The sequence below is a fragment of the Geotrypetes seraphini genome, chromosome 3 (assembly GCF_902459505.1).
Source record: "Geotrypetes seraphini chromosome 3, aGeoSer1.1, whole genome shotgun sequence".
Lineage (NCBI taxonomy): Eukaryota > Metazoa > Chordata > Amphibia > Gymnophiona > Dermophiidae > Geotrypetes > Geotrypetes seraphini.
Genome location: NC_047086.1, coordinates 140,226,401 through 140,237,588, shown reverse-complemented (window position 1 = coordinate 140,237,588; position 11,188 = coordinate 140,226,401). Strand labels below are relative to the sequence as shown.

The following is an 11,188-nucleotide window of genomic DNA, read 5'->3' as shown; positions in this document are numbered from 1 at the left end:
ACAACAGAAAGTGAAAATGATTTTATGATCATCCTGATCAAAGTTAAGAAAGAAAGACTAATGGCCTCTTTTACAAAGCCGCACTAGCGACTGCCCTGCGCTAATGGCCCCGAAGCCCATAGAGATTTAAAGGGCTTTGGGGCCTTTGCCGAGCGGCTTTGTAAAAGAGGCCATAAGACTGCAACTAAATCTAAAGACAAAATGTTATGACGAGTACAACCACTAGTTTCAGATTTGATAACGAAGACACAGGAGTCATGGACAGTTTCTGTCTCCTGAGAAAGGCTCCAGCAATCAAGAAATATGACAGTGACTGGCACCTGGGTAGAGCTGCAATAAAGGGGATAGAGAAAATTTATAAGGGTCTTACAAACAAAGACCCAAATTGCATGTTCCATGGGGTTTTTTTTCCTATTATAGTCTATGGATGCGAGAACTAAACCATCAAGAAACAGGAGAGAAAAAACAAAACACAGGTGAGTTTTGGACCAGATCAAACCTGAACTTTCACTCCAGGCCCAAATAACCTATCTTATTTTGGACATATTATGCAACAGCCAGATTCCTTCAAGAAAAGTATTATGCTTGGCAAGGTTAAAGGCAAGAGGCATTTGAAGACCAGTAGCAAGATGGATTGATTCAATCATATTGACTATGACTATGCCATGGCATATCCTTCAGAGATAAACAGAAGACTGAATTTTTCCAATGTGCTCTATATGGTTGCCAGGATTTTGACTTCTTGGCATGTGATCATCAGAACTGGGACTTCACGAAAGAGAGAGAGAATACATTTTTTCCTCATCTTTCTTTCCTTCTGCTAATCAAGTCTCCATCATTGGGGATTAGACCCAGCTCCTCCTGATGTTCAAATGCTGCATAGACAAACTGTCGAAACAGACGGTCCATGTAATTTTCATGGCGCGGGTAGAAGCCTTCCAAGAAGCCAATGTGCCCCCCATGCATGGTTACCAGCAGAGCCACATTAGCCATCTTCTGAGCTAGTTCTAATGGGATTGCTGCAAAGAAGAAAAAACAAAAGCAGATTATAAGAGCGCTGCTCTTTTTATAAATTAAACATATTTTAATAATATAGTTTGCCACAGTCACATGCAGTCTTCTGTTTCCTTGTATATCTCCATCACTTTAGTCCAGGGGTGTCAAAGTCCCTCCTCGAGGGCCGCAATCCAGTTGGGTTTTCAGGATTTCCCTAATGAATATGCATGAGCTCTATTAGCATACAATGAAAGCAGTGCATGCAAATAGATCTCATGCATATTCATTGGCTTTTAGAAACTGTAACAGACAAGAAAAAAAATGTGCATGCCATCCCTTCAAGGTAGGGTTGTCAGATTTTATGATTGTAAAATCTGGACACCCTAGACCCCGCCTCCAGTCTCGCCCATCTCCGCCCCAGTCCCGCTCCCCGTTGCCTGCTTTGGACATGTGCTCAAAAGGAGGACATGTTCGGAGCAATCCGGATGTCTGGTAACCCTACTTAAAGGGAGCATTAAAGGACAAAAGTTTAGGACAGTGATTCTTAACCTGGGTTCGACCGAACCCCAGGGGTTCGGTGAGTCAGTCTCGCGGGTTCGGCGGAGGTCAAAATACACCTCCGACTCATATAGCGCTTCGGTCACGTTCAATCATCTATCAGTTATTCAGTGATTTTGATCAAGACTGATCGTGTACTTGGTTTCTTGATCTATCAATCTGTAACTAACGCCTTATATACATCAACCAATTCCTGATCAAAATTTGTGATTTAACTGATAGATGATTGAACGTGACTGAAGCGCTTATGATTCGTGATGATATGCCCCGCTTGTCCATAATTGGCTGCAGGTGATCACGCAACATCACTTGGCCTATCTGTGCTGCAGGGGATTTGATGCACACAGTAGTCGAATTGTAACTGTTGTGATGGTACGTCGTGTGATACCTATCTTAATATTTTAATCCCTCTGAGAGGCAACAGCAGAAGTCACACTGATTTGCAATAAATTTCATTATTATGTTGTTATTATTATTCGAAAAATAGGAGAACTTTTTTGTTTTCAAAATTGATATTATTTTTTCCCTCACTGTATACCTATGTTTTGAATTTGTAAAAATCATATTTTATTTTTCCAATAAAGAAGGGTTCGGTGAACACGCATATGAAACTGGTGGGGTTCAGTACCTCCAACAAGGTTAAGAACCACTGGTTTAGGACATTTCCTCCCTTCCAGCATAGTAAACTGGCAAGGTCAATCCTATTCTTTTGATTCTTCCCCACCCCTTAACAGGCGCCTGTCTTGTCATCCCAATCCTACCCCATGATGGCAGCAGGAACAGTGCTTAATAGCCTATTAACTTCCTCTGCTGAGTAGGGCCAGTCTCGCAATAAATGGAGCAGCACAGGGGGCTAATATTCTATTAAGCTCTGCTAATGCCAAAGATTGAGATGGATGTACTGTCCAGACAAAGATGTTTCCAGACCTGTAGCTGCAGGGAAAAGTAAGCAGCATTGTTTACATCTCCTTGAACAACAGGGTGGAGCTTCAGAACCACTAGGCACATCCACAAGAAAGATTACCGAGGTAAGAACCTAAGCTTGCTTTCTAGTGCAATGTGTCTAGTGGTCCTGACACAATAGGAACCTTGCCATGAGTGTGAAGTGATTTCTACACTAATCCAAAATCAAAGGAAATGCCAAAAGAGAAGAGAAAAATAAAATTATTGAAATATATCAGTCTGGAAAGGGTTACAAAGCAATTTCTAAAGCTCTAGGATTCCACCCAACCCCAGTGAGAGCCATTATTTCCAAATGAAGAAGACTTGTAACTGTAGTGAACTTTCCCAGGAGCGGACACAGTCTGCCAAATTTATTCCCAGGGCACAGCAACAACTTATTCAAGAAGTCACAAAATATCGAAGATGAACATAAAAATACTGCAGATTAGTCTTCACAACTCAACAATAAGGAAAAAAAAAAACCTGGGCATAAACAGGGCTCATAGGAGAGTAGCATTTCAATTCTAACTGATTCTTAATTGATGTATTCCAATTTTAATTGATTGTTTTTATTATGTCATTTCAATTTTACTGATTGTATGTATTTTATCTTGCTGTGAACCACTTTGAACCTTTTCTGGTATAGTGGTATATAAAAATAAATTATTATTATTATTCTACCTGAAGATTACTTAGAAATGAATGGGATATTACTTCATCTCATGTTTGTTCTGTTGGATACTCACAATGGCAGGGTGAGAAGGGGTCATCGTAAGCATTCAGGCACAGCAGTGGAATAGAGATGTCTTGTAACTTGTAGCAAGGACTTGCCTGGCGATAATAGGCATCACAGTTCTCATATCCAAATACTATAGAGGTGTACCTTTCATCAAACTCACGGATTGACCGAGCCTGGTAAATTAGAAATGAAATAGTATGACTTGATTTGATTTCCCAAGGTAATATCATCATGGCAAAAGCAGTGTGCCCCAAACAAAAAAAATATAGAAGGTGCAGGGGCCATGCAAGACAGACTTGGCAGCCTACCTTCAAAATAAAGTCCACATCTACCTTGTCTTTCATCACTTTCCTGTGTCTGAAAGGAAACACACTATTTTATTAATATGCTTCAAATCATGGTGTGTTACAATAAATTACAAGCTTGCAGCCTAGTTCTAGAGTAACTGTAAAACAATTATACATTTGAGAAAGTTGAGGGAGATACAAGATAAGTCACAAATAATCAACAAGAATGCATTCTTGAACAAAAGAGTTTTCAATGAGAACGGGACAAGTGAAAGGATGGATGAAGGCTGCTTACTATAAGGGAAGGCAATTCCAGTAGTTTAGAGCCAGTAAAGAAAAGGCATGCAGAAGAGAGGGAGCTTTGGATGCAAATGAGACCATTGTAACAAGAAAATCTATGTTGGGAAGACTACAAGACAGTGAGATTGGAGCAGAAATACTTTTATCACTAAGAAAAAATCTGAAGCATCTATGGTCTTGCACTGTGTTGAGGTGTGCCATGATTATTTTGACCATGATTAAATGCACTGTGACTGACAGAGTGAGGAAGAGTCAACATGAAGGTGATTTGGAAAAGCTCTTTTGCGTTTAGAACAAAGCTGGATTTATCACTTAAATACAGTGACACCACAGGTTCATACGAATCAACTTTTCAGAATGATTGGGGTGCCAAACTTAGTGGAAGTTACCTTTCCCTGGACACAAGGATTTCCTCAATATGGAGAGTGGGGGGCTCAAGCACCCCAAAGAGCTGGCTCCTATGCTCCAGGTTTGAATAACATAACATAATATTGTGCTTATTGACTGTGTAACCAGAAGTTCATTGCGGTTTACAAAAGATTATGAAAATAGGCATGTTACATAAAATTAGTTAGTCAGTCAAATATTTAGAGAAGAGATAGATCTTTAATTGTTTTCTAAAATGTCTATAGGAACGAGCAGTGAGCAACAATATTCGAAAATCATTATCCTAAAGAGCTGCTTGAAATGCCAAAGTGTGGTTAAGTAATTTCTTACTCATACAACCCTGGACAGATGGAAAGTTAAACAAAGGATGAGTTCTTCTACTATGTCTATAAGAAGCCAAGGAAAATCTCTTGGCTAAATAAAAAGGAGCTATACCATAAATAGCCTTGTAGCAGAAACAGCCCAATTTAAACCACACCCGAGCCTTCACAGGCAACCAATGCAATTCACAGTAAAAGGGTGTAACATGGTCATATTTCTTCAAGCCATAAATCATTCTGACTGCCGTATTCTGTATTATTATAAGTCTTGCTAATTCTTTCTTAGTGACTGTCAGATAGATGATATTACAATAGTCGAGGAGACTCAGTAGTAGCGATTGAACCAATAATCTAAAAGCAGTAGGTTCAAAATAAGATCTGATTGTTCATAATTTCCATAATGTAAAATAACATTTACGTACTACAGCATCTATCTGGGCTTTCATTGTAAGGTGCTGGTCTAAAATTACTCCCAGAAGTTTAATCGTTGGATGAATTGTACAAAACTGAATTTATACTGATGGAAGGTTCAAAGGGAATTTTATTAGAAGTGGCCACAAAAAACTTTGTTTTACCAGAGTTAAGTTTGAGTTTAAATTTTTGCATCCAAGAATCAATCTGTTTCATTACAATTTCAACTTTAGTGGTAATCTGAGATAAAACTGAAGTAAAAGGTATGACAATAGTAATGTCATCAGCATAACTAAACAGTCCTACATCCAGACTATTCAAACATGAGCCCAATGATGAAAGATGAACATTGAATAATGTGGGTGAAAGTGGAGATCCCTGGGGAATACCACATGGGTTTTTCCAGATAGAAGAAAGGTGGGTCCTAAACCTAACATGGTACAATCCGGACGCCAGAAACCCTTTAAACCACGAGTAGACATTTCCTTGAAGGCCCAGGGCATCCAAACAGATCAATAAAGTAGAATGATCCACAAGATCAAAGGCGCTACTAAGATCGAATTGGAGCACCAGTGCGCTTTTGCCTTTACTCAGTAAGCTTGTTAAATAGTCCAATAGTGCAGCTATTACCGTTTCAGTACCAAAGTAAGATCTGAATCCCGATTGTGAATCGTGGAGTAAAGAGTGTTGCTCAAGATGTTTAGTCAGTTGGACATGAACCAAACTTTCCATAATTTTATCAAAGAAGGGGATCGATGCTATTGGTCTATAATTAGAGAACAGCGAAATAGATTCCTTAGTATTTTTAATTATCGCGGTAATGATTATGTTGCCATCGTCTAAGGGAAATTTTCCTGCATCCAGAGAGTCAGTAATCCATTCAAATAATTTGAATTTAAAATTTGAAGATGCAACAACCATCAAATCAGGAAGGCAAGAGTCAAACCAGCAATATGATTGTGCATATTTATGGAATAATTTTGAAAAATCGTGCCATTCTGGTTTATCAAAAGTAGACCAATACAGATCGGCATGAACCTCGTCTTCATTAGAACTGAGATTTAAGTCTACATTCAGGGGACAAGATGAAAATGTAGATCTCAAGGATAGTACCTTAGAACTAAAAAAAATTGGCTAAATCATCTGAAGATGGAAGAGGTAACCAAGAAGATTGATTCTTTTTTGATATATTAAATGTATTATTGACTAGTTGAAATATAGTATGGATTGGATTGTATATCAAAGTCTTCCAATCTTTAGATCATTCATATAATACTATCAATTTATATGCAATGCTGCTTGGAACACAAATCATAGAATTTTTAATGTACTTATCTTGACTATAATTTCAGTGGCATTTGTTGATGGTCCCAGTTATCTAATAATCCTCATCTCTGACTGAGGCCAATGTTTCAAAAAATCTGAATCAAGGGAAAGAAATTATTATTCCAAGCATCCAGTTCTATGTTCAAACTTTCAAACAGAACTGGACACTTGAGATAAATCCAGTAATTTTTTTTTAATGTTAAAGATAGTTCAAAACATATGCTTTATATCTAGAAATCTCTGAGGTATCTTTACATGAATATGCAAGCACATGCATCTATGAAGTATGCACACACATATAGGGGCTGATGAATTTTTTTAAAAAACTTTCCGCATGGAATTTATCCCTTATATGGCAGACTGACCCTGCCAGGTGCATCCCAAGAATGCACTGTGCAGGGAAGGTGTTGCCATTTTTGAAGATGGCATTATCTAGGACTAGGAGCGAGGGGGAAATCACTCCTCCCTCCTACTTAAAGGTATAGCAAGTAGGTGCCACTAAACACTAGGGATTTTATTATTTTTTTTATTCAGGGTAAGGTGGGGACACTAGAATATCAAGGAAAGGTTTCTGAAGTGGGATAGTGGTCCATTTAGTTTGGGTGGAGGCAGTGGAATTGGGTGATCAGGCTGATGCAGACTGCCAACAAGGTTTTTTTGAAAGGTTTGTTGTTGTTGTTTTTTATTTTTTTTTGGGGGGGGGGTTTCTCCCCAGAATATCACCTTTCTAGTTGGGACTTAAGCCAAGCACGGCTCAGGCACTGTCAGGAAGAGTGACATTTCGCAGTGAGTGGTAGACTACTGTTGCAATTTTAACATGGCAGTAATTTGTATGCTCAATGCTTATAAGCACGCTGTGGTGGTTTTGGAACACTAGTTTCATGGAAAAGCCATGCTCTGAGCAGGCTCTCCTGCGAGGCTTTCTGCATTGGCCTCACAGAAAGGAAGCCCAGAAGCAGCTGGTATTTGCTAAAACCAGGAAAGCTGGACAAACCAAAGGAGGTAAATGGAGGAAAAAAATGCTGTACCTGTCAATGGTTTTGCACAGGCCGGATGTCAGACGCTGGTTGAACAACCTGAAGTTGAGGGGCTCTTCCAGCGAGGAGCTGGATTCAAAAGTATTCCAGATGACCGAAAACGTGAGTCCTGCGATAAGGCCTGAATCTTTTCTTTTTTGAGCTGTGTAATTCAACAACATCATTCTAGAGTGCAGGGAGACAAGAGATAAGCAAGGGCTAGAGCATACTATATTACTACTGCCAAGGATGATCCATGACAAATACAAAACACTGCAATAAACATAATTAAAAGAAAAAGGAAATTTGATCACATTACGGCTTTACTTATGAACACACACTGGATACCCATCAATCATAGAATGACATATAAACTGGCACTTATCACATTTAAGGTACAACTATTCAAAACCCCACTATTCTTAGATAGAGTAATTATTCCTTACAATCTGTTTCGTAGTCTATGATCGAAGGATAAAAACCTTCTCACAATTCCATCCTTGAGAACAATTAACACCAGGAGTAACACACTTTTTTCAGTCACAGCTCTTCAAATTTGGAACTTATTACCGGCCCAGGTAAGGGAGGAAAAAACACTTGACAAGTTTAAAGGGAAATTAAAAAGTTACCTATTCAGGGACACCTTTGAATAATTCATCCCAGGTTTAGTCTGACATTGACTCTTAACGCAGGCAAGGCACCATCAATGCATTCCCCTATGTTTTATCCCTTCTTCATTCTCTTTCCTATATTGATTGTAGCTCCTCCCATTACTTTCCTCTCATTTGAAGTAAGTCAGTGTTTCCCCCCAATAAACTGTTTGTCTCCCCTATTTTTATTGTACATCTCTTTGAAATTCTGAAAAAGTGATTTTATCAAATTTTAAATAAACTTGGAAACCTTAAAGTACAACATCAAACATGGTGCCACGTGTGTGGAAAAGATTAACACCACAATAAAAGCACATGGGTAAAAGCGTGGATAGCATGGCTCATGAAATTATCTCCAACACCTCTGCTTCTGAGTGGGTGCTTCTATTTTGACTGGGGGTATCTGTTTGCTTTGTGGGCTAGTATGTCTATGGGTGTTTGTATGTATGCAGGTGTGTTTGGGTATCAATGGATGTATGTATAGTGTAGGTCTGTATGGTTACATGTGTCTGATCCAGAGGGAAAAAGTCCCATGTATATTTATTTTTAAGGGCCAATATTGAAGATGGTGTAATGAATGGGTTAAGTTAAATGATGGTGTTTAACTTAATCTGTATCTTCAGTGCTGCTATCCATATAGTTAGAGGCCCCTAAACATACTAAGAGTGCTGTCACTTTGTGGCACTATCCATTGAATAGCCAAATATTTTAGCCCCCCATCCCCAAGTATTCAAATAATATCAGACCATTTAAATCTCTAAATAGTCTTAAATTATCTGTATATTTCTTTTTTTAAAAATCCATGGGTAAGAGATTTATGGCTTTAGAAACTAAGGGCCAAATTCTGTAAACGGTGCTTAAATTGGCATCCACCTACAAAACCGTGTGTCAAGTCACACTCAAGTGCCGTTTACAGAATCGTGGCTAGCGGCGCCAACAAAAAACATAGGCATCTGCAATGCAGGCAAGGGTTTTACTAGCCTACATGGCAGATGCCCAAGTCCTTTGGTGAATCACTCTTAAAAGAGCATAAGTCCCGCTCTACTCCTATCCACGCCCACATAGGCGTAAGGCACCGTTGGGCGTCCTACTGTAGATGCACTTACAGTGCCTACACTGGTATATGCCTCCTGGTCATGGGACCAGGAAGTGACATCAGAGGGAGAGCCGAGGCCAGCGCAGGCAGTGGGTTGGAGATGCCGCTTGTGCCAGCGAAGAATTAAAAAGGTATAGGGGGAAGGTAAGTCACACACATGGCAGGTGAGGTGGGGGCCGAGGAACGAGTGAGAGGATGGAGAAGAGGGTGGGGGGGCACCACCACCCTGTGTGTCTCCTATCCTCGCTATGCCACTGCCTATGGGCATCTTAGCCTTTAGTGCATGCTAGATCTGTTAGTGCCCCTTGATGAATTCCCCTCTAAGTGGTCAATACAAAAAAATCCTCTTTAATATTGGCCCTTTACATTTTTTCCTTTCCTTCCCCCACCCATTATCATTATTTCTACATACATAAAGCACTGAGTAAACCAATTCATATCTGTATGAAGTCCACAAATGAAATCATAGTAACATAATAACAGACAATATATATGGTAAGTTCTTTCTGATTATCAGATTAATGTAATAAACATGAGGGAAAATTACACCAATACTGAACTTGTACATTAAAAAACAATCCCATATTAATGCCAAATAAGGTAAATTAATGACACACTAATGCATCCAGTAATAAAGCACTACCCACTGTACAACCCACTGTACCTAATGACCCTCAGACCTACCTCCAAACACACACATACATATTAATCATTCTCTGACAGGTTTTTAAAAAATGAACACTTCTATATCATATCTAGACAAGTGCAATGTAAGCACAGGTACTGAGTTAGTCTAGGCATAATTGCTCTTGAGAAAATTTGTCAACTCCTTCAGACTAATACCTGGTAGTGCTTTTAGTAAAGCATTCACTTATTACATTATAGGCATGAAACAAGCCTAGCACAATTGATTGCTAAAGTTTTAGGGCACATTTTTGTACACAAAAATTATTTACAATGCACAAATTTTAATCCAGGAAAAACAGATGATGTACTTTACCCTGGTAAGCTCTGTTCCAGTAGATAGGTGAGACATTCTAGACAATAGGGCTATTTCCCTTTAATCGCATGGTTGGAGAAGGAATCCATTCCGGATTACTCTGGCACCCGAGTCAAACTTGCAAAGGGCATACAATGCATCCGGCATATAAACTGTGCCTGCCCCCAAAAAACTGAGGCGAGGGAACCACCGTCTCACTTTTCAGAGCATGCTTTTGAGCATGATGTGCGTAAGCGACACAAGACGTCACCAAAGCAACTTTAATGCCTAAAGCAGCTGTATCAAAGAGCTTCCTGAGGACCACCTCCACAAGGTAGTCCTGTCTAGCTTCCAATACTAAACCACCCACATTGGGAGTTAAGGTGCAATTTTTTACCTACGCCACCAAAATCCACCCTGGGCTGATTCAAAATTGCTGACACTCCCGAGCCATAAAATCCCAACGTGGCATAGCTCTAGCAAAACTCAGAGTACTCTCCAGAGAATTAAACTGCTCCGAAACCAGAACACACATATCAGGGTACCAGGAAAAATTAGCAAGTATGCACCACAAAGCCAGGAGGAAGAAGTGGTTGGAGACGGCTGAGTGACCAAAAAGACCCCCTGTAAAGATTCAGAAAGAAGGTCTAGCAAAGCTACAAATTCAAACAGGCGCAGGCTCATGAGAGCATTTCCAGGCTCCCAAAACCCCAGAGGGATCCACAGATCCAGCACACAGTCCCTGATCTCCCATCCCGGAAAGCGCTACATCTGTAAATAAGGGATCAGCAAGCAAATCATCCGCATCTGGAATCCCCCAGATCCGGGTCAGGCAGCAAAAGCATAGGGCTCCTTTTACAAAGGTGCGCTATGGGTTTTACCGCACGCACCGGATTAGCCAAAAATCTACCGCCTGCTCAAAAGGAGGCGGTAGCGGCTAGCACAAGTGGCATTTTAGCGCGTGCTATTCCGCGCGTTAAGGCCCTAGAGCGCCTTTGTAAAAGGAGCCCATAGTGGAAGGGTGAGTCTAGGATGTACCCAAAGGAGTAACACCACTGAGAGATGCTGTGTAGGCGGATTGGGTCTGCGCAGGATGAGAACACAGTGGTCCAAAATCCAGAGCACAAAAATTTTAAAAATGTTAAAAAGGTGTCCGGCTCCTGAGGCATAGATCACATTAA

The 11,188-nt window shown here is 40.0% G+C and overlaps 1 protein-coding gene across 1 annotated transcript in view; it reads right to left on the bottom strand.

The window, feature by feature from the left end:
• Window positions 1-411: 411 nt before the first annotated feature.
• ABHD1 (abhydrolase domain containing 1) overlaps window positions 412-11,188 on the bottom strand; it is a 66,704-nt gene continuing 55,927 nt past the window's right edge. Inside the window, exons 6-9 of the mRNA XM_033935934.1 lie at window positions 7,295-7,468; window positions 3,544-3,592; window positions 3,243-3,408; window positions 412-1,019 (exon numbers count right to left, since the gene is read on the bottom strand). Coding sequence (XP_033791825.1) covers window positions 802-1,019; window positions 3,243-3,408; window positions 3,544-3,592; window positions 7,295-7,468 — 607 coding nt within the window. The 3' untranslated portion in view covers window positions 412-801. The remainder of the gene's footprint in view (window positions 1,020-3,242; window positions 3,409-3,543; window positions 3,593-7,294; window positions 7,469-11,188) is intronic.